Source organism: Lepus europaeus, chromosome 12 (genome assembly GCF_033115175.1).
Source record: "Lepus europaeus isolate LE1 chromosome 12, mLepTim1.pri, whole genome shotgun sequence".
In the NCBI taxonomy this organism is placed as follows: domain Eukaryota; kingdom Metazoa; phylum Chordata; class Mammalia; order Lagomorpha; family Leporidae; genus Lepus; species Lepus europaeus.
Window position 1 is genome coordinate 11869647 of NC_084838.1, and position 23955 is coordinate 11893601.

Here is a 23955-nt window from a genome sequence, read left to right on the forward strand (position 1 = left end):
AGGGGAGCTTGGGGTAGGGGTGGGGGCGTCTGGGGGTGATTGTCATCCAGAAGTCTGTCCTCGGGCATGGAGACCCCAGGCCCCTGGTTCCCAGGCAGGATGTCCAGCTCAGCTCTTGGGTCTGTGGGCTGAACATAGAGCCAACGTTGTGGTGCAGCTAAGCTAAGCCGCCACTTGCCGTGCCAGCACCCAGTATCGGAGCGCCAGTTTGAGTCCCGGCTGCTCTGCTTTCTATCCAGCTCCGGGCTAATGTGCCTGGGAAGTAAGCAGAAAATGGTCCAAGGGCTTGAACCCCTGCCACCCATGTGGGGGCCCTGGGGGTGGAGTTCTGGGCTCCTGGCTTCAGCCTGGCTGTTGTGGCCTTTGGGAGTGAACCAGCGGATGGATGATCTCTCTCTCGCCCTCTCTTTCTGTCGCTCTACCTTTCAAATGAATGAGGTACCTTTTTAAAAAGACATTAGAAGTGTAGCAGAACTTGGAGGTACGACAAGAGGAAACAAAGCCGCAGCATTGAGAAGTTATGACAGGAGCATGGGAGCTAGCGGTTAAGACCTGCTTAGGGTGCCCACATCCACGTCAGAGCACCTGGGTTCAGTACCCAGCTCCCTACTGCCAGCTTCCTGCTACTGCATTCCTGGGGAGGCAACAGGTGATGGCTCAGTGTCCAGGCTCCAGCCATCCTCATGTGAGACCTGAGTGGTTCACAGCTCCCAGCTGTGACACCAGCACAGCACCAGCCAGCAGGCATTTGGGGTAGGGGAATGAACCGGCGATGGGAGCTCTCTCTCTCTCTCTCTCTCTCTCTCTCTGTCTCCACCCATATCATTGTCTCTCTGCCTCTCCAATAAATAACTTTTTTAAAGTCAGGGCAAAGGAGATGGTTGCAACGTGGACACATCCGTGGGCCATCCTGGGGGCCCGTGTGGTCACATCTGTTTGACAGTGACAGCTATTCCAGGACTATGATGTGGGCCTGGCAGGCACAGCCAAGCCACAGGACCCTGGCCTGGCCAGAGTGGCAGGGTGGAGGGCCAGGATGGCTGTTTTGCTACTTGTCTTTGGGCTGCCTGGGGCAGCCATCTGGGTGGATCCGGGACAGACAGGGAGGAAGCCATTGGTTTGGACAGATCATATCCAGCATTCGCAACCACAGCCTGGGGACCGTTTCCACCGCTTGGCCACACTAAATGCTTCCAGGCCTGGGGTGAGAACAAGGGCATGGGGCTGGAATTTAGCAAAGCTCAAGGACAAGGACTTCCTCTGTGCAGCTGTGTGGCCTTGGGCAGGTGTGTTCACCACGCTGAGCCTCCACTTCTTTCTCTGTCCATCACCTACTCCCTTCCCTACCTGCCTTTCAGGAGTATTGTGCAGGAATGCCGGTGAAAACGCGAAACGTTTGGAACATATTTCCCCATGATTTCAGTTGCACAGTGATGGACAGAAAAAACATGGTCCCTTTCTCCTTGGAGTCCTCTCTTTCTCCATTCTGGTTGCTGTTAGAACACTTGGTAGCTTGGGTCTGGAATGCCTGAGCTGACTTGGAACCCACAAGTTGAGGGGCCCAGTATGGTTCTGCTGTTGACTCGCTGTGTGGTCTGGCGTGAGCCCCTTAACGTCTCTGGGCCTCGCTTTCTTCCCAGGGTTGTTGTCCAATTCACGCAGGTAAGGATTAGGAGATGCCTGCAAGCTAGAGCATCCTGCAGAGATTTAACAACTGATTCCTCCCCCGTAGCCCCTCCCACTTGTCGCCAGGGCCTGGCCGGTGTGCAGCATTCCGGAACATAACCTCCAGCCGACGAAATTACACTTCTCTTAAACATGTGACCGTGACCCCTTTTCAATCAAAGCCACAATAGCTACTCAGGAAACTGGGAGGGCCCGGAGCTGCTCCTGGCACTGCTCAGGCTGTGGGCAGCTGTCCTGTAATCTGTTGCCCAGGAGCATGGCGGTCCTGTCATTCCAGCCTGTCCCCTGTCATTGCTCCAGCAGCCCCCGGCAGCGTCCCCGCGTGTCACCCTTCCCAAGGGCAGTCAGTGGTGTGACCCTGGCCAAAGCAGCAAGGTCCTTCTGGCTGTTGACGCTTCATGGGGCAGAAATACACAGGCACAGAGACAAGGCTTCCGGCTCAGCTTCCAGAACATTCCATGGCTCGGTCTGGATCTTCCTCCAGCTTCCTCTGTCAGTTCTCTCCTTGGCCCGTGGTTCTTTCCCACAGGTATCTGGAGGAGATGCCTTTCCTAAATCCTAAGATGCTTCTCCTACCTTCCAGCCCAGATACCCCAAGGAAGGAGGCCAAGGAGCAAGGTAGTGGTCAAGGGCCTGGATTTTGCTCTGAGCTAATCCCAGCTACGCCTTCCAGCAACTCCAGCAGGTGAGCTTGGAAAGTTACCCTTCCTTAGCCTCCACTTCCTGCTCTGCAGAGAGAGGTCATTTTTGTGTGCACCTCCCAGAGTTCTCGTTAGCTCAAACAAGAGGGAATCCAGGGGTCCCCTCATCACAGTACTTAGCACATAGTGGTCACTTAGTAAATGGCAGGTTTAATGACCGTCATTACATTGTTTGTTTTCTGTAACAGCGGCTCCCAAACCTGTCTATAACTTATAGCCTTGGAGTTAAAGGAAATTATGTAATATTCCTATCTCAAAGCTTATTTTTATTTGAAACAGAAAATGACAGAGAAAGAGAGATTGAGAGAGAGAGAGATCTTCCATCTGGTTCAGCCCCCAAATGTCCACAACTCAGGGCTGGGCCAGGCTGAAGCCAGGAGCCAGGAACTCCATCTGAGTCCCTCACATGGGTGGCAAGGACCCAACACTTGAACCATCATCTGCTGCCTCCCAAGGGTGCAGGATTGGAAGCAGAGGCAGTACTCAAGCCCAGGCGCTCTGACATGGGGTTCAGACATCCCAAATGTCCGCTTCACCACAGTGCCCACCCTGGAATGGTCACGTTTAAATCAGAACACCAGTGTCCCAAGGAGTGTAATTTGAAAACAGAGCCCGGAATTTGTGACCTCTTAGCCTGCCCCAAGTTCAACTTTCCTTTACCCTACCTGAGTCCCTGAAGTCCTGTGAAACTGATCCGATTCTGTCTCTTGGACATCACACGTGCCTCCCCGGTCCTGCTGTTGAGTTCGCATCTGTGTTGGCTGACCCGGCCAAGCTCTCTCTTGTTCTCACTGTTTTTAGAAGCTCAGTATCTTCCCGGGTGCTGCTCAAGTCCTGCCTTCCCTGGGAAGTCTTGCTTGGCCACTTCCAACAGTCAAGCTTGTGTCCATGTTTGGACTCTCTCCTGGGTACCCACCGAGACAAGCCCTGAACTGGCTGTGTGTAGGGCATGCGCTTACGGCCAAGACAAGGTCCTTGGCTCCACGGGCGGCTTGTTGTAGTGGGCAAGAGCAGCACACAGGAGTCATCATTCCGCGGAAGACCTGTTTCATGAAGGCACATACCGGGTTCTGGGAGAGCACAGAAAAGGGGCAGTTAACTTCCCTGCCGAGACAGGAGCTGGAGCCCAGGGCATGAAGAGGAATTTGCAGAAAAGGACAAGGGGCTCCTGGTTTCACTCTTAGCTCCCTGGCTGCTGCTTCTTGGCCTCTTCTGGAGCTGTCGCTGCTGGGGACCCACCTGGAGATCCTCCCTTGCCACCTATAGCTGATAACCTCTTTTCTTTATAAAGTAGTCCACCTCAGGTGTTTCATTATAGTAACAAAGAGCTGACTAACACACCATGGTCCTCCCCGTGTCAGTAAGTGAACAGCGTCCGATCACTACAGAGATCCTTGGCTGGAAGTTCCAGCAGTAAGCTGCTCATGCGTCATTCTATATCTCTATTCTTTTTTTTTTTTTTAAGAGATTTATTTATTTAGTTGAAAGAGTTACAGGGGAGGAGAGGCAGAGAGCGAGAAAGAAAGGTCTTCTAACTGCTGGTTTATTCCCCAAATGGCTACAACAGCCAGGAGCTTCATCCAGGTCTCCCACATGGGTACAGGGGCCTAAGCATTTGGGCCATCTTCCGCTGCTTTTCCAGGCCATTAGTAGGGAGCTGGATTAGAAGTGGAGCAGCCGGGACTCGAACCAGCATCCATATGGGATGCCAGCACTGCAGGCGGCAACCTCACCTGTGGTGCCACAGCACCAGCCTCTATACCCCTATATTTGACCTCTCCTCAAGCTCCAGACAGGTAAACCCCACTGCCCAACTTAATCTTGCATGGCTGGTAGGCATCAAACACTTGGCATGTCTAGAATCAGATTCTCGACTTCCTTCCCGAATCTCCCTGTTGCCTGTTATGGTTTGCACACAGTTTTCCCCCACGAACTCATGCAGGAAGTTTAATCCTGTCTCATGTTCATGGGATTAAGAGAGTAGACACTTGATCTGCCTGGAGTGTTTACAGGCGGGGCCTCTGGAAAGTGACCGCATTAGCCCAGGCCATTAGAGGAGAGCCCCTGTTACTGAATCCTGATGGCTTTATAAGGAGAAGGAGACAAACCACACACACAGACCTGCACGCTCCCTGTCTCCCTCCATGTGATGCTCTGTGCCACCTGAGACTCTGCCAGCAAGAAGCCCAGATGAGGCCCCTGGGTTTTGCACCTCGACAACCATAGGCCAGAATAAACCTCTTTTCATTATAAAGCATCCTGCCTCGGGTACTTCATTACAGTAACAAAATGCTGACCAATGCACCATGGTCCTTCCTGTTCCAGTGAGGGCACTCAGTCGGTTACTCAGACCAGAAACCCGAGTCGTCCTTATTTTTCTCATCCTCTCCTCCCCATGTCCAGTCCATCAGCGACTCTGCAAATAGGCTTTCAAATATACCCCACTTCTAACCAGCTCTACTGCCCTCACCATCTCTGCCCAGCAGCCCTCACCTGGCACTTGGACTACAGCAACGGCCTCTTAATTGATGTCCAGGTTTCCACCCTTGCTGCCAATAGCCTTCCTCTCCCTATAGCCAAAGAGATCCTTTTAAAACACAAGTTGGATCAAATTACTTCCCATGCCTAAATCCTCAAACAACTTTTTTTAAAAAAGAGAGAGAGATTTTATTTCTTTGAAAGACGGAATGACAGAGAAAGAGGGAGACACACACACAGGCAAAGAGATCTTCCACCCACCGGGACACTCCCCAACTTTCTGCATCAGCCAGAGCTGGGCCAGGCTGAAGCCAGGAACGCAGAACTCCATGCTGGTCTCTCACAAGGGTGGCAGGGACCCAAGTATTCAAGCCATCTTAAACTGCTTTCCCAGGCCGAATAGCAGGGAGCTGGATCCACAGTGGAGCAGCCACGACTCGAACTGATGCTCCACTATGGGATGCTGGTGTCACAGGTGGTAGCTTAACCCACTGCACCCCAACACAGGCCCTCTCCAATGACCTTTCCATTGCACTTAAAATCCTGGCTCCTCATGGTCTACAAGGTGCAACATGACTTCCCCCTGTCTATCTGTCTGACCTTGTGCCCTGCCACTCTCTGTCTTGCTCACTCCCTGCTGCCCCCTCTTCCCTAGTCCTTCAGAAAGGCTTATTCTCTTACTTCATTCCTCCCCGATTCATACGTCCTCTCCTGAGACATTTGCTTCTGATCACGCGGGGGTAACAAGGACTGGACTTAGCCTCCTTCTGCAAAAAAACAGACAATGAGAAATCTAGATGCAAATGTATGCAAAATAAGTGTTTGAGAAGCAGCATCTCGGCACCGTGATCCTTGAGAGACAGGTGAGGGGGAAAGCAAGCCAAGTCCTGTGGTTGCCCCAGCTTGAGTCTGGGGGAAATTTCTAGATCGTGGACACAGGAAGAGTGAGCCTTAATGGAGACCAGTGACCTCAATGAACTGAGGAGCTGGAGGTCAAAGTTGGGGAAGGCAAAAGTGACCACGAGTTGTGGGGCAGAGTTTTGGACAGGGGTCTGCATGAAATCCCCATGGACCTTTGCGGAGCCCACGGCCGAGCAGGTGTGGCGTGTTCATCCGCAAACCCCTGCAAAGAACGACCTGGAACTAATAAGCTGAACAAGCTTCAGGGCTCCCACAGAGCAGGGCAGTGGTCAGGCGCTTAACAGCTGGGTGGGGAGAGTCCTTGGTGATCGCTGGGAGCCTTCAATCCAGACATAAAGAAGCTCTGTCTTGACGTGTGGGGTGGAATTCCCTCAAGACGAGGGTCACTCTAGGACCATCCCAGTCAACCTTCAACAGCAGGATCTGGAGGTATCAGGTCTGCAAACAGCTTGATTGCTAAAATAAAGCCCTGCACCTAGAAAGGCAGACAAGGCCCAGACACTCAGCACTGTACCATCACGATGTCCAGCATCCAACTCATTTTTAAAAATCACTAAACATTGCACCAAGTAGGAAGAACTAACCGATACCAGAGGGAAAACCATTCGATGGAAATAGACCCAGAAATGTTAGAAATGAAGCAACTCGCCGGCGCCGTGGCTCAGTAGGCTAATCCTCCGCCTTGCAGTGCCAGCACACCGGGTTCTAGTCCCGGTTGGGGCACCGATCCTGTCCCGGTTGCCCCTCTTCCAGGCCAGCTCTCTGCTGTGGCCAGGGAGTGCAGTGGAGGATGGCCCAAGTGCTTGGGCCCTGCACCCCATGGGAGACCAGGAGAAGCACCTGGCTCCTGCCATCGGATCAGCGCGGTGCGCCGGCCACAGCATGCCTACCGTGGCGGCCATTGGAGGGTGAACCAACGGCAAAAAGGAAGACCTTTCTCTCTGTCTCCCTCTACTGTCCACTCTGCCTGTCCAAAAAAAAAAAAAAAAAAAAAATGAAGCAACTCATAGGGACAGCATGTTAAAAGCAGATTTTATAAATCTGTAGGAAAATTTAAAGGAAAATCTGAGCTTCCTAAAAAGAGGAATGCAAGCTCTTAGAAAGAACCCAGGGAAGAACTTCCGCAGAAATAAAGAAAATATCGTCAATGAAAATTTCGCCGGTTGGGATTAATAGCAGATACTGAATAAGAAATCATCAGTGTGAACTTGAAGACATAGCAAGTAGAATCTATCCACAATTCAACAGAAAGCATAAAGTCACAGGGGGGAAAAAAGGAGCCATTTCTCAGTGAACTAAGATACAATTCTCGGTGGGCTAACCTATGTATAATTGGAGTCCCAGCATGGAACAGAGAAGGAAGGTACAGAAAAATATTTGATGAAATAATGGCCAAAAATTCCAAATTTGATAAAAATGATAAAAAAGAAACCATTATCCAAGAAGCTAAAAAAAAAAAAAAGCTCCAAGTAGGGTGCTCACCACACATGCACACACACACACACACACAAAGCTGCCAGAGAGAAAAGATGCATTATGTTTAGAAGAACAAAGAATAACAGCAAGGCTGTCACCAGAAACTATGCTAGTCAGGAGACACTGGAATGGCAAAGGCCACCCTGGTTGAAAGCCCTTCCGTAGCCATCCTACCTGGATCATCAAGCCCTCTTCCCACTCACGGGGTCACACTCTGCGTTCTTACCTTGCTCTCGGTCTCTTGCCCTCTATATGGGAGCTCCAAAGGGGCAGGAGCTTTATGGTGCTCAGCACTGTATCCCGAGTGGCTAGAATGGTGCCTGGTATTTAGTAGGCGCCCAATCAATATGTGAGCACCCCTGCCAGGCAGGAGTGTAAAACAGGCAGAGAACAGTCAGGCATCCTACAGCCATTACGAGTGCTGCACAGCTTGAGCCCAAGATGCGCTGCAGTCGTGAGTGTTGGACATAAAGCCAGAGTGTGGCACAGATTCTGGGCCATGGAAGGATTTGTAGGGCAGGGATCTGTGGGGAGGAGGCCACCAGGCTGAGAAGCTCCAGTGCAAACTTCGGAGCTGTGGCCCAAAGAAAGAGGCAGCGAGTGAGGCTGGTAAAGGTTAGGGCTGCGGCCTCGGCGCCATCACACAGGCCAGGCGAGGTCCCAGGTGAGGTCGGTGATGTCACCGCGGCATCCTGCAGGGCTCATCACTCACCTCCCCTTGTCATCTATTATTCAGCAGATCTGTAACGCATGCCACATTTTTGGCCGAGTTTCCAGCCCTTTCTTTTCACGACCACGGGAAGAAAAATAGAGTGAGGGTGACTTTGCTCAACTTTCCATCCTTACTGCTCTTCTTGAAAAATAACCTCATCTCGAATCGCCCCCTGCAATGGCCGTCCAGGGCCCCGATGTCATTAGTAAGGACAGAGCTCCGGTTGAATAATGATCACCTAACGAATGCGTCTACTACGGACAAGCCAGCGACTTCCCCCGACTTTTCTGCTGAAGCCCACAGACGAGAGGAGTCTTCAAACTCTTTATCTTTTTTCCCCCTCCTTTTATTCTCCACGTTATTTTTGGAGACTTTGGGGTTCTGTCAGTTGTGTCAGCCACTTTCCACGTTATCACTTCTCTAAAGATAATGAGAGTCCTTCCGAGAATCTGAAGTCCTCGGAGCCCGAGCCTGAATCTAATTAGGAGCAGCCAGCTCGAGGAGGAGGAAAAATTACCCAGGTGAAGGTGTTTCAGGCAGAGCCCGGAGTACACACGAGGGGCTGTCCCTTCCCCGTCCCAGGGCCTGGAAGGAACTGAGAGACGCCAGAGAGGCTGCAAGACACAGGCACGTGCTGGGGTCAAGGACAGGTGTGCAACAACTGGTGCTGCAGTGAGCCGGCTCGGGGGCGCAGGGCCAGGTCACAGGCGCGGGACCTGCGCTCAGAAGGGCTGCGTGCCGGATTTCACGGTGTGCTGTCCACGTCAAACATCTGTTCATGCTCTTTGAACAAGGGTCCCTGCGTGACCTTGCCTCCGATCACATACACGTTGTGGTCGGTCCTGCGTGGGTACAAAATCTAGTTGGGTAGTCTCGGGGCAATCCACTGGCCTTGGAAACTCCATTTCCGCATGATGGAGAGCGCCACTCCTCCTTGCAACCCGCCGTCACGGTGGTTCCATCCGGTCGTGAAGAGTTGCATTGTGCGGTAACTGGTGCCTGCTAGGCGTCTAATAAATCCTTCCTTTTGCTTAACCAGTAGAGTGTAGCAGAATCACCTGCGGGGTGTGGTGGTTTTTTTTTTTTTTTCCTTTTCCTTGAGCCTGTGACTCAGGGTTGGGGATGCTGTGGCTTTGAAAGGGTTCCCTTATGTGACGCTGGTGTGTTCTCCAGATTAAGCAAGTCAGCCTTAGGTTTCCAGGGACCTGGCCACCAGCTTGACAGAGGAGGCAGAGTGGGAACTGATGGATGACTGCTGACCCTTAGCACCGCCTCTTGTAGTGCCTCTGCACAGACGGTGCTGGGACGCTCGGTGGGGACGCAGCCCATTGCCCAGGCTCCCGGAAGAGCGTCTGCTGTCCCTTAGGTCTGACAAGTGCACCTGGAGGAGCAGGAGCTGTGGACAAAAAAAAAAAAAGGCCGGGTCAAGGCCAAGGTTGGGGGCCGAGTTTGAGCGTACTTTTCACTTTGTGACCCTAAGGGCCCTAAGCAGTTCCTAAAAGGAAACTGTGGCTGGGGGGGCGGGGCGTGGGGGGGTGGGTAATTCTGAGTTATGTTCATCCCGCCAGATTCTAGGCTTCGACATCCTCCTGATGAAAAACTTGAAGCCCGTGCTCCTGGAAGTCAACGCCAACCCCAGCATGAGAATCGAGCACGAGCAAGAGGTGAGAGCTGTGAGCCTCCCGTGGGCGGCGCTGCCCCGGCCCGCCCCGGCCCGCCCCGGCCCGCCCCGGCCCGCCCTGGCCCGCCCTGGCCCGCCCTGGCCTCCTCTCCTGCCATCCCCTTGGCTAAGCAAGACCACGCGTAGCCACGTTTTTACAGCAAAGTTCTGTTTAAGTCAGATCGTGTGTGTGTGTGTGTGTGTGTAGATGTATGTGTGCGCGCATGCGCTCCGAGCACAGTCTATTAATATAAGACCCATCCGACCTATGGTGATTTCCCAGCATGCTGTTCTTCCCATCTTTAAGGTCTGAAACTCAGGCAGCTGAGCCTTTCCATCAGTTCTGACATGAACTAATTAGTTAGCCTCAGGAGATGAACTAATTGAAATTCTATGAATATGATTTAGCCGTGTCGACATGCTTGAATCACTAAGATAAATAGTATATCTAATAGTGGCGAGATATCTTTTCTCCTCCCCACTCCAAAGTGCATTTTAAAAGTTAGAAGGAAATCCAGTAAATATTGAGTTGTTTTTTTTTTTTTGGGGGGGGGGGAGTAGGGGATTACTTGGTTTCTTTTCATGCTCTTAACCCCTCTCCATATTTCCAGATTTTCTACAGTGGACATGTCTAGTTCTGGTAATCTGAAAGACATCATGCTATTTCCCCTCTTCCTGTATTTTGTGGGCTTACGAGAGGACATTGACGTTTAAAAGTGCTATAAAGGGAACCTTTCATAAACCTCTCCTGTAGCTGAGCACAGGCAAAACTTCCCAGTGCGAGCACTTGAGCTAGCTGGCACTGCACCATGGTCCCCACCGTGACACGGGACCCCTTGCCTCTTGAAGCTCTCCCCAGGGGTGTTTGAAAACGTCCCCAGCGTTGTCGACGAGGAAGTGAAGGTGGCTGTGATCAGAGACACGCTGCGCCTCATGGACCCTCTGCGGAAGAAGAGAGACAGCCAGTGAGTATTTTTTATGCCCCCTCTTTCTATCGACCCCGCCGCCTAACCAGCTGCGTACCCTAGCAGGTAAGTTAAGTCTTGGAACCTTGTTAGGAGTCACGTATAGGAGATTTGCATTGTAAGCGACATAATCGATTCTATTTTTCGGTTCATAAATATCAACCCCCAAGCAACCCGTGACTCAAAATCAGGAGTAGCTTGACAAATGGGGGTCAGCTGGTGAATTCCTAGCTGATGACTAGCCAGACCGGAAAGGCTCTTCTGAGAATCCAGTCTCCCCAGGTGGTAGGCTCTCCCCTGCCCCCTGCTCCTCTTTGCAAGCCGGAAATCCTGGGAAGAGCAAGACAAAATACAGGAGGAGGGCGCCACGGGCCGCCGGCCACGGGCCACGGGCCACAGGACATGGTAAGGGTTGCTTCCTTTTGATTTTCTTCTCGTTTCTTGCATTCTTGCAACGTACGATTTTGGTTTCAGCATTTGCAATTGAGGCAACGTACTCAATGTCTGGCAGCTCTGTTTAGTATAGGTTACAGTTCTCCCCTCTTCCTCGCCACCAGGGGGGTGACTCTGGGGTGCAAGTTGGGAGGGTGTGCCTTGTCCCTCCCTGCGGGACAACCCCCAGCAATGGTCAACATTTCACTTGGGTGTATTGTTTTTACCAAATTCCTGGCTTCCAGCAAGTGAGAGTTGAGTAAATATCATTGTGCCTGTGTTTTGGGCAGCGAAATCAAAGACAGGCTTTTCAAATAGCACTTCCTGTAGCCTTCGACAAAGCAGAGAAACCAAGCATTCCCAGACATTGAAGTATGCATTTGCTGTGGTTCAACACTGGGAGAAACGCTGACTTCCACAACCAAAGAGGGGTTTTTTTTGGTTTGTTTGTTTTGTGTGTTTTGTTCTTTAAGGTTCCTCCCTTACCAACTGGGCTTGGTTCCAATTAGAACCATCTGGGTAGCTTTCAGGCCCCCAGTCCTGGGGCCTCCACTTCCAAGGCTGTTGATTTTAATTAGCCTGGGCTGGAGGGCTTCGCGCAGTCACGGTTCAACTCCCCTAGGCGGTTCCACTGTGTGGCCAAGGTTGAGTGCCCCTGCCCCACAGGAAGCATGACCCTGAACCGGCATTTGTCGCGTTCTGAGTCTGCCTGGGTGACACTGGCTCTGCTGAGGTTGTCCCAAGAGGTTCCCTCACAGAGTGAGGTACAGGCTGCTTGTGTTGGCTGCCTGAGCTTGGGGGGACCATCCTGCGGGGTGTGATTTCCACCCATTCCTCCCACAAGGTGGCAGTGTGTCAGGGCCGTCCTCTGAGTGACCCAAACACCAGGGCGGCCAAAGAACGTGCTTGTGAGGAAGTGAAATGAAAAGACAAAGTGCTTTGGTGCAAAAAGATTTGAAATCCTTGCATAATATTTTTCATAGTACACATTTCCACCAACTTTTCAAAGACCTCTCACATGCATGGGTTTCAAATCTTCTTGCACCAGAATAAGCTTTTATTTTTGTTTTAAAGAATTATTTTATTTATTTGAAAGGCAGAGTAATAGAGAGGGGGAGAAGTAGAAAGAAGGAGATTCCCACCTGCTGGTTCACTCCCCAGATGGCTGCAACGGACAGGTTGAAGCCAAGAGCCTGAAACTCCATCCTTGGGTCCCCACCCCTTGGGCCATCTTCTACTACTTTAGCAGGCACATTAGCAGGGAGCCGGATCAGAAGTGGAGCAGCTGGTTCTAGAAGCAACTTCACAGCAGCAGCTGAATCCACTGTCCCATAACACCAGCCCCAAGCTGATCTTTCAATTCCACTTGCCACGAAGTTTTTGATGTGTCCACCTGTGTGTATGCGCGTCCTCCCTGTAGCCACCCCTAAGGAAAAGCGATGGAATCATTGCATTTTGTCAGATTGATTGCAGTAAAACTCATCCCTTGAACATGTATTCTCGAGTAGTTATTGATCTCAGCAGAGATGAGGCCCTGAGCAACGGGGTGGCACCGTGGGGAGACTTCGGTGGCTGTGCCAATATGGGACGATGGGCACAGGTTTTTGAGCTTGACCTTGACCTACTGGCATTCTGATTCTTTCAGTAGAGACAAGAAGTTCAAAAGCTGTATTGTGGCTTGAGCCGCCTTACCATCTGCTGCCAACACATGAAGAGATGGAAGGCTCTCACTGCCTTTTCACATTTATAAATGGCGTTGCAACAAAATTCCCCATCTTCTTCTTGCTCTGTGTTTTTGCTCCTCATAGACCCGGATAATCCATATGAGTTGCTGATCTAAAATTTAATAGCAATGGGGCTCAGGAGCATTGATTGGGAAGGGTAGAAAAGGCATTTTACAACTTATCAAGTCATAAGTAGCAGCCCCTCATTTTTAATTTAAAAAGCATTGACTTTTTTTATTGATAACCAGAAACAGTTAGAACTTGAAGAACCTGACTTCAATTCTAATATAACAACCCTTTCATCTCCCCGCCTTTTTTTCCTCCTACAATGTAAGTCTGTATGTTGATAGCTAAATGCCACTTACTGATATTTTCCCTTCATTTCACGTTTTTTTTTCTTTCTCCTTTTAAACCCAGCAGTGATGATTATGCACGAGACACTTTGTAATCTGTAAAGTGTATTTATACGTAAGGGGTGATTATCATCATCACAATAACTTCCCCCTGCAGAGGAAAAGGTTGAAATCGTTGTCAACTCCACGGAGTAGAAATAACTTGGCACAGCACCAGACTAACGTGCACAGAAAATGCACAGAGTGTTTTTTGTTTGTTTGTTTGTCCCATTCCAAGTCCGTGTGGCTGCAACCGGGTAGAGTGATGTAGCCAAGACGTCCAGGCTGGCAGTTCCCTTTGGAAGTTGGGGTTGCTCGTGTTTGCGCAGAATCTGAGCCAAACCTTTTCACATGCATGGTCCTGCTCATCTTCTGCAAGGCTTTCGCCAAAGAGGGTCTGAAGGGCCCCTTGTTAGGCTCTTGCTGGGGCCAGTTTGTCAGCAAGGCTGTTGAGACAGGTCTCCACCTTTCCCACACACACACTGGAGGAGAAATGAGACGGCCAGCACCCCTCAGCTCCCCAGACTGCTCTGGGAGGGTGCAGAGGAGACCCTAGAAGGGACCCTGGACACGGGTGACCATGCATCCCGCGTCTTGGCACATGCCTGGGCCTTGAGGCCTGGGGCCAGTGTGTTGGTGGGGCTGAATACCATCCTCAGGCCCTAGGCCTTCCGCACGGAGGGAGGAGCTAGACCCTACCGATATCCAGCTGGGCATCGTCTCCTTGAACTTACACTGCCGAGATTCAAAATCCTGACCTTGGGAATGTCATATAGCTATTTTGAGCCTCAGTATCCTTGTCTATAAAATGGGTATAAAATTTAAACGAAAAATGAGAAAAAGTGATATGGTGGGCACTTAACAACTGTTAGCTCCCCCACTGAACAATGTTAGTCTTTTTCCTGGTAGAGTTTTGAATTTGAAGCCAATGACATAGTCTGTAACTGAAGCTGTGAGAGCACTATAGACTAGAATCCGCGTTGGAGCTGGTTACCCGCAGTGGAAGGTTATATTTGTACTAAGTTGGCGGGTTAGATAAAGCACCTTTGGCCCCGGAATGGGGTAAAAACAGCTGCCATTTGAGCATGATTTTGACCGTGGTGACATTTCACAGTGTCTAGTGACTATTGATCTTCATGCAGGGTGTCGTAGAGCACTGTAGGGACATGGGAAGGGAGAGGCTGATGGGAAAGGATTCCGGAAACATCATCTTTATGGAGGTAAAATTGACATACAAGAAAATCAACCATTTAAATGTGTACACATCAGTGGCATTGAGTGCAGTGACAATGCTGTGCAACCATCGCCCCCTTCAGCTCCAAATGCTGTGTGGCTTCAGAAGGAAAACCCACACCCAGAAAACGGTTGCTCCCACTCCTCCCTCCCCTGGCCCCAGCCGCCACCCATGGGCTCCCTGCCTGTGGGTTTGCCCTCTCTGGATGCTTCAGGTAAAATACAGTTGTATGACGCACGGTCTTGCATGGTGGGGGTCTTTGACTTAACACAACGTGCTCGAGGTTCACCCATGTCGTCAAATGTGTCATAGGATCTCATTGTACAGACATTTCAGTGTCCGTTCATTGGTGGATGGACATTTGGGTGGAAGTCAGGGAGGGGCTGCAATGGTCTGTTTTATACGTTGGCACTTGGTAGAGTTCACTGGCGAGGAAAAGGTCTTTTCTGTTAGGAGAAGTTCCTAGAACCCAGGAGTTAAGCCAACCCCCTCGTTTTGTGGATAGAGCACAGATCTTAGGAGCTGCCATGCCAGTCAGCTCCCTTCCAAACCTCCCTGACAGGGCAGCAGCGTGCATCCTGGTGGGGCACTGGGCTTGGTGTCAGGCAGGTCTGGGGTGAAACCCTTACATTATGAGCTTTGCACAGTGGGCCCGGCCAAGCTGCTCTGTCCTCGGATCTTGTCTGTAAAGTGGGCATCAAGGTACCTCCTTGGCTGGGTTGTTGTGACGATGATGTGCGAGACAGCCGCCTGAAATCTGTGCAACTTGGACACACACTGGCCCTTAGGGCTGCCGACTGGCCCAGCGGGGCTTTCCTGCCACGGTCGGATGCCGGTGACCGGTCTCTCCCCAGCTCCGGAGGCGACAGTGTTGTGTGCACCGTGGTTTGGCCCCTTGCACCATGGGGTGAGGAAACAGGAGGGCACGTGTCCCGCTCCAAGTCACAGTGCCCAGCCGAGGCAGGGTGCAAACTGGTCCAGGCTCTCTCCTTTTCGCCACGTCGTTGCATCGGCCTCTCCATCTGGACACTCAAAGCGCCACTTTGTGTGAGAAGGAAAACGCAAGGAGAGGCAACAGGAACCATCCTCCTGTCCCAGGGTGTATAGGCAGCCTCAGTTCTCGCTTTCTGCCTAAGCAGAAGTGAGTGAACAACATTCCCTGACCGCTTCTAAAACGAGCTGATTTCCCCATCAATTGATTACTGTTTGGAAGGTCGGTTTACCCCGTGGAGGGGGCCGTTTTCCAAGTATTGGGTTCTTTTTTTTTCTGGTGCAGATGTTCCTGGGAACAGGGCTCCTTCCCTAGGGGGTCATAACTCTTGGGGGCCCCAGGGTAATATAAGTGAAGGCAGCCAGGCTGGGGAAATCGGGGTGCATGTCCCCTCACGCCCAGCCTGTGAGCCGGCTTGTCAGCTGTGGCATCCTACCCACAGATGTGTGTCTGCAGCAGGACTCACACAAGGCCCAGAAGCCCCCCTCTCTGTGTAGTTCATAATCCTCTCCCTTCTTTGTTTACCACCTGTCGCCATAGCAACCAAGAGCCTTTATTCTAAAGGGAAGAGCCAGTCTGGAGAGCTTTGCACCTGAGCTGGAGATGTTTGTTTCACCAGGAGCTCGGGCCTCTGCCTCTTACCTTGGCTCTCATCTCGGGCAGCCTGCGCCGTGCTCAGTACCAGCACACGAGTGCCCAGGGGAGGGGGGATTCTTTGTAGAACCCAGGATACAGGAGAAGCATTCTAAGAGCACAGAACTAGGACTCTCCTGGCGGCTCAGTTCCCTGGCTGGGCCTTGAAATATGACCAGGGGATGGGCTTTGTCACATTAATCAGGAGTCCTCCGAACCCAGACCTCGGCCCCTCAGACTGCAGCCCCCTCAGCCACTAAGAGGAGCGGACCCTGCCTGTGCAGACGCGAGTCTAGAACTTGAACAGACTCTCTTCCAAGAATCATCTGACTGTCCTGCCGAATAGCCCACCCACGTAAACACAGCCAACCTGCGGCTGAAATTCTGGGGTTCAGCTGATTCCTAAGAGCTCCTCAACGGCCAGGTCCTACAGACCAGCACACGCCGACCCCAAGTGCCTTTGAAGATTTCACACAAATAAGAAGTCTGAGAAGTGACTATTTGAGTATTCATGGGCATCTTGTCTATTTGCATATTCATTTGCATCTCATTTGTACCATACAGGGATTGAAGAAACCATATCCATTCATTTTGAGTGTTTATTGAGCACTTACTGTGAGCCAGGAGAAAGATTACAGAAGGAAATTAGCTCACAAGCCAGTAGGAGAAGCAAGGCCCACACGTAAACGTAGAAAGTGCTAAGGACCACAATCAGAAAGGCGAATTTCCCAGGGAAGACAGAGCAGGGGGAGGTTATTCCTCATGGGAAAGCTGACAAGGAGCTGGCTCTGGAGCTGAAGCCTAGAGGGTGAGTAGGATGTGAAACAGAAGAGAGGAAGGTTGTCCCTGGTGGAGGAAAACAGGCACAAGGCTCAACTGGGGGAGACCTTGGAGGGTTCCAGTGGGCTGGAGAGACAGGTGTACGAGTGGGTTGGTGGGGAGGAAGGTACAGGTGTGTGAAGTCTTTAAGGGTATCTGGGAGCCCAGAAACCCCAGTGTGTGTGTGTGTGTGTGTGTGTATTTTTCCTGGAAGAAAGGCCGGCAGTTTCATCTTATTTTCCAAAGATCAAGAACCGAACTGTCCTATTATCACTGGAGACTAGGAGAAGCTGGAATGACTTGGGCGAGGTTGAGGCGTCACAGCTTTGAGATACATTGTGCTCTCCACCCCTTGAAAGGTCCTGGTTCCAGGTGGGAGTCAGCAAACAAGAAAGATGTATGCATTTTTCAAGTCAGAGCAGACAGAAGGTGAATGACAAGTGCGTTTCTTTTATGTGCAAGAAACAAAACCAGACAGCGCTCTCCCCTTTGCACATGTGTAAGTGTGAAGTCAGAAGGAGCCAGTGAAAGGCTCTTCCGGGTGGAGCCAGTGAGAGCACCATTTCCAAGACTCCTGGGGAGAGGCGGAATCTCCTGGGCTGGTGGGAGCATTGTTCCGAGGCCATCAGACAGGGGCCGAGCCCCCCGCGGCAGGTAGCCCCGGCTCCCCGCTGCCTGCATGCGGAGCAGATGGGAACCGAGACGAGCAGATGGCCAGGCAGGCACCACTGTGGGGGAAACGCAGAGCCGACTTGTGCGTGGGCCCTCCCAGAGCCCTCCCAGGTAGGGGCAGGGCCCATCCTTTCACGCCTTCAGCGTCCCGTGCTTCCACAGTCAGGAGTTGGGAGCCCCTGGGAAGAAGGACACGGTGTGGCCTGGGGGCCCTGGAGACCTGTGGTTTGGTAGGAGCTCCGCTGGGCCTCAGGTGAGTCACTGTACTTGCCCGAGCTCGGGTTCCGCCTTGGAATAAAGCTGGAATGATGGCTGCTGCTCTCAGGACGCATTTCTACTAAGCCTACCTGTGCACGGCCAGGTGCAGTGGGGTCATGCAGGTTACAGATGGGACACGGAGGCTCAGGCTGGTTTTTTTTTTTCAGCTTTTTTTTTTTTTTTTTTTAGATTTATTTATTTGAAAGGCAGAGTTACAGAGAGGCAGAGGTAGAGAGGTCTTCCATCCACTGGTTCACTACCCAAATGGCCGCAATGGCTGGAGCTAGAGCCAGGAGCTTCTTCCGGGTCTCCCATGTGGATGCAGGTGCCCAAGCCCTTGGAACGTCTTCCGCTGCTTTCCCAGGCCATAAGCAGGGAGCTGGATTGGAAGAGGAGCAGCTGGGACACAAAGTGGCACCCATAGGGGATAGGCTTAGCCGACTGCACCACAGAGCCAGCTCCAAAACTTAGCAACTTTCAACCTTTCACTGCATTCACTGCATATGCAGAGATTGTATACACACATACATACATACATATGCTATATTTTTTTCTTGACAGAGATGTTAATAACACAAAGTAGGCCGGCGCCGTAGCTTAACAGGCTAATTCTCCACCTTGCGGCGCCGGCACACCGGGTTCTAGTCCCGGTCGGGGCGCCGGATTCTATCCCGGTTGCCCCTCTTCCAGGCCAGCTCTCTGCTGTGGCCCGGGAAGGCAGTGGAGGATGGCCCAAGTGCTTGGGCCCTGCACCCCATGGGAGACCAGGAGAAGCACCTGGCTCCTGGCTTCGGATCAGCGCAATGAGCGGGCCGCGGAGGCCATTGGAGGGTGAACCAACGGCAAAAAGGAAGACCTTTCTCTCTGTCTCTCTCTCTCACTGTCTAACTCTGTCAAAAAAAAAAAAAATCACAAAGTGAGGGCTTCATGGTCCTGACCGTAATGGGGGGCAGAAGAGCATATTGTCATGTGCATGGGATGATTCAGTGACGCAATGTGTAAGATGCTATACCAAGCGATGTGATAGCCACACACTTTTTATGCTCTCTCTATATTAACTTCCACAAATAAGAGAAAACATGCAGTATTTGTCTTTCTGGGTCTGGCTTATTTCACTTTAGCATAATGACTTCCAGTTGCAAATGTCAGAATTTCATTGTGTTTGATCGTTGAGTAATGTCCCATCACGGGTAGATGCACCCTCCTCCTGCATCATCACTCGGCGGACATCTGGATTGATTCCGTACCTTTGCTATTGTGAACTGAGCTTCTATAAGCGTGGGCGTGCAGGGACCTGGATCCTATGTTGATTTTATTTGCATTGGGTATACTCCCAGGAGTGGGATGGCTAGGTTGTATGGTAGATCTGTTTTTAGTTTTCTAAGAAATCTCCAAGTGGTTTTACCAGTTTGCACTAGTGTTATTAGAATACTCTCTTCTCCACAGCTTTGCCAGCATTTATTATTTTTTGATTTTTGGATAACTGTCATTCTAACTGGAGTGAGGTTTGCCTTGCATGTTAATGGACATGAAAGCATTTGGCACACTGAAGAGCTGGGTGCCCAGAAGCTGTTCTGATCCTTGGGTGGGTGGATGCCTACCCCAGACCCCTTCTCTCACTGGAGACTTTGGGGCAGGTGCTCAGGGTCAAACACAGAACACACATAGGGGGTTATGAAACACGAAATCCCGTGGTCAACTAGGTGGCTGCTCTGTCTCCAATCACGTCCAACACCAGGGTGAAGGCCAAGGTGCTTATAGCAGGAGCCATGCCTGAGACGAGAGAACAATACCAGGCAGGAAGCTCTTCATGTGGGGTTGTGTGTCCCGGGTTGGTGGAGGGAGCCGACGAGTAGGTCAAAGCCATGTGAAATTGCTGGCAATAGACAATTTGGGGGCTGGCGCCGGGGCTCAATAGGCTGCAGCACCGGCACACCAGGGTCTAGTCCCGGTCGGGGCGCCAGATTCTGTCCCGGTTGCTCCTCTTCCAGTCCAGCTCTCTGCTGTGGCCCAGATGCTTGGGCCCTGCACCCGCATGGGAGACTAGAAGGAACCGCCTGGCTCCTGGCTTCAGATCAGCGGGATGTGCCGTCCACAGAGCGCTGGCCGCAGCGGCCATTGCGGGGTGAACCAACGAAAAAGGAAGACCTTCGTCTCTCTCTCTCACTGTCCACTGTGCCTGTCAAAAAAAATAGACAATTTGGAGGGAACACAAGAATGGCAGTTTCTTATGATGCAACCTCACTAGCGGGCCTGGCTGGAGTGGCTGAGACAGAGGAGGTGGGCGTGCCTTCCATTTGCATGGGCTGGGGTCGGTGAGGGACCGTACCTGAGCTTGGGAGAGGAAGGGTGGAGGCAGGAAAGTGGGTGAAGGGGTCAGGTGGGGTTGGGGAGGCGCCATGGTGGACCAGGACCCCAACTGTGCTCCCGGAGGGGCATTTTGGGGTGCAGAAGACAGATGCCAATTGCCTACTGCCCATTTCTTATTATTTTCTCATAAAAAATAATAATGTGGGATTATTGCAGCCTCTCAATCTGCCCTGTGGTTTTTTTCATCCATAAAAGGGAGTTTTCCCTTAGATGTTTTTAAATCTGCAAAGCAATCAGAAGTTCTTAATTTGAAGGGAGGGAAAATATTGCTCGTTCCTAAGAGAGTATTTGCCACGGGAAGCGTCAGACTCAAATGTATTGAAATAAATTGAACAATATATGTAACCGGGAGGTTTGGAGTGTGTGTGTGTGCATGTGTGTGTAAGGAGAAGATATGTGCAGAGACAGGTGGAAGGGAGCTGCAGCAGTGACAGGTTAATCTTTAGCTGTGGGGGATGGATTTGATCTCCCTCTAATTATCTGCCAGATTAAAAATAATGAAAGATCAAAATTAAAGCCCCTTCCCGCCGGCACTGGGAAGCCCTTGGCTATCACACCACACGGTCGGCAATATTCTCCAGCTGCTTCCTTTCCTACCCTTTATATGCAATTTCTATTTCCCCCTCCGCTTTCCGCTGCGTGAAGAGCCCCTAGGAATGGCTCGTCACGGAGGCTAATGTGAGGGGCATGGGAGAGGGCGGCATTGAGCAGGTCAGAGTAGTGGGCGCCGCCCCCCAGCTCATCACCCCCCAGGTGCCGGCCTCTGCTGGGACCAGGGCAGCGCTCAGTGCCTGGCTGCGGAGCCGGCTTCCCTGGGCACGCCCAGAACATTTCCTGCCTCCGCAGCCCTGGAGGCCAGCCCTGCGGAGCTGCTAATGCGAATCAATGAAGGCATCACGCGTGCATGGCTGTGTGTCGAGGGCCCTGTGCAAGGAGCTGAGTCAGGGATGATGGGGGATATAGGAGGGGCACCTGCGAGGGGCCCAGGCAGGAGAGGGTGCAGGCCAGGGCAGAGAGGCCTAAGCAGAGGCACAAGCACCGGCAAGGGTTGCAAGTCAGGAAGAGCGTGGGACTCTCAAAGCATCGAGAGAACTCCGGATCATTCGCAGCTGTGTCATTCATAAAAGCTCCGAGCTGGAAACCACCCAGCACCCTCCTCCAGGAGGGCAGGAGGCTGAGATGTATTTATGGCTCGCATACAGTGTGTCGATGAAAATGCTCGGCTGTAGCTGTGGGCGTGGATGCTGGCGTGGAGCCACGACGGAAAGTCCCGAGGGGCAGGCATTTGGCCTGGTGGAGTAGACCCCCGCTGGGATGCCCACCTCCCGTAGCAGAGCAGCACATCGGTAGAAGTCCTGGCTCTGCTTCCAATTCCAGCTTCCTGCTGACGTGCACCTAGAGAGGTGACGGCTCGAGAGGTCGTATCCCTGCCATGCCTGTGTAAGACCTGGGGTTGAGTTCCCAGCTCCCAGCTTCGGCCTGGCCCAGCCTCAGTCATTGTGGCCAACTGGGGAGTGAACCAGCAGCCTGGAGCTCTCTCTCTACCAACAGGTGCCTTAACCGCTGATCCAAACACCCACCCTCTGTTCTATTTTTGAACCTGGGCCATGGCTACATAGGTATTAGAATTATTCTTCAAACACATGTTGTGCATTATATATGCACTTGTTTGACCATTTTACAGGAAAGAAAAAATAAATAAATCCAGGGAAAGCAGGATCACAGCAGCTAAGGAAGAAGTGTCAGCAGCCGAGCCCAGGCGCCACGGGGCCTCATGGGTCAGGATGGCATTTCGCTTTTCATCCTAAAAGCAATGGGAACGTTTTAAACCACATTGCGGTTTGTGTTTTAAAACAAGTGCTCTGACTGCAGAGTGAAAGCCGCATCAGAGCAAGGCAAAGCTGGACACAAGGGGTTCTGAGTAGGGAGTGTGGGTGGTCGTGGGGCTTGGGTGGCAGTGGTGGGCGTGGACATGAGTTAGGACAGATGGACGGGGTGTGGCAATGAAGGAGAGACTGAGGAAGGGACCCAGGGTGGCAGCTGGGTAGGGAGCCCCTGGAGAGGAGCAGCTTTGGGGGGCTGTGAGGAAGGGCTGTGAGACCTCCAGGCATCTGATGGGTAGCAGGTGCATGGGCCAGGGGCCCATGGCAGGGGTGAGGCCTAGAGCCGAGCGGTGGTCCACATAGCAGACCACACACAGCCCATGTAAGCTACTTGCATGGCCATGTGGTGAACTGGGGTGAGCCAGGGCCGGAAAGTCTGGGTTTGTCCTGACTCTGTTCCTCTTTCTGACACTTTTTAAAGAATTATTTGTTTATTTGAAAGTGGGAGGAGGGAGAGAGAGAGAGAGAGAGAGAGAGAGAGAGAGAAAGAAATCTTCCATCCACTGGCTCAATCCCCACATGGCTGCAACAATTTGGGCTGGGCCAGGCTGAGGCCAGGAGCTCCATCCGGGTCTCCCACGTGGGTGCAGGGCCCAAGCACTTGGGCCTCTTCCGTTGCTTCCCCAGGTGCTTTAGCAGGGAGCTGGGTCAGAAGGGGAGCAGCTGGAACTCAAACTGGGACACCTATGGCATGCCGGCATCATGGGCCTTGGCTTAACCCACTGCACCACACCGCCAGTCCCCTGGCACTTTCTGTAACTCTGTTCCCAGCATATTTAAGCCACAGCAGTGTGTACCAAATGCAGCCTGGCTTGCCAGCTCGGTCGCTGGGCACACAAACACCCTGTCTGTCGGGTCTTCTCTTGCTTTGAGGCTTTTGCAGCTGTGCAGGGGCCTCTGCCCTTACCTGGCCCTTGGCCTTGGCCATCACTTGTGCCCTTGCCTGGCAGGGCAGACAGAGGCAGCAAAGCCATGGGCAGGCAGAGAGGGCTTCCCCGGAAGCCCTGCCTTATCGGGCTTCCCCTGCCGGCTCCTCCGCTCTTCCTCCTCGTTGCTGTCTTCACCCACACACCTGTGCCGGGGCTCCGCTATTTCTCATCATTTGAAACCGATTATCCTAAATGACACTCAGCCACGCAAAGCAGGTGGGCTGTGAGTCATCAACCCCATCTCCCGGGCGAGGAAACCGAGGCTCAGACACCATGGCGTCCCACAAGCTCTGCTGGAGAGCGGATGACCTGGGAAGGGGATGGTTCCCCGTGTGCCAAATCTAGCGGGGGTGGCATCTCTGCACGCTGTGGCCTCCGTGGACACTTAGGGGTGAGCGAATGGAACCTGACCTCGGAAGCCAGATTAGGAAGGGGGACTGAGAATCCTGGGCCGGGAGGAAGAGGTGAAGGTACTGGGATGCTTAGCTGGAGCAAAAAGACCTTTGGGCGTAGCATGGCCGTTTTTAGCTCAGAACCTCACTATGCAAGGGAGGGGATAAATTCTCAGCAGGTGCCAATGGGCAGAGCAAGGAGCCCTGAAATCCGCAGGGGCTCAATGAAAGGAAAAGAAAAAAGCTGACTCAAAAGAGTAGTGAGTTCCGTGTAGCCGCAGGTGATCAAGCCAGGACTTCATAGCCACGTGCGGGGGAAGGAGCGCCAGCGTCCGCACCAAGTAGATGTGGGTCTAGCTCCTGGCGGAATCCCCTCAGTCCTGGTTTCCTCTTCTGTACCACAGGGCTAATGGTGCCTACCTTGCAGGTTGGCCGTGAGGTCACAGGAGGGAGCAAAGCAGATCGTAGGGGCGTGCACACCTCCCCACGAGTAGCTACTGAGCTCCGCTAGGTGATACTTGATTTAATCTGCACAAGTTCACGAGCAGGCCTGCTCCTACCACTTGTGGGGCCCAACAATGAATGTAAATTATGTCCCTTCTTCTCTCCCCAAGCAGTCCAACAGAG

At 52.2% G+C, this 23955-nt stretch overlaps 1 protein-coding gene across 3 annotated transcripts in view; it reads left to right on the plus strand.

Moving 5' to 3' along the window:
- The window catches only part of TTLL11 (tubulin tyrosine ligase like 11), a 252085-nt gene that overhangs the window by 98543 nt on the left and 129587 nt on the right, over positions 1 to 23955 (plus strand). For all 3 annotated transcript variants that reach the window (XM_062207628.1, XM_062207629.1, XM_062207630.1), the window contains 2 exons: positions 9543 to 9638; positions 10484 to 10599. In XM_062207628.1, the coding sequence (XP_062063612.1) occupies positions 9543 to 9638; positions 10484 to 10599 (212 nt within the window). The remainder of the gene's footprint in view (positions 1 to 9542; positions 9639 to 10483; positions 10600 to 23955) is intronic.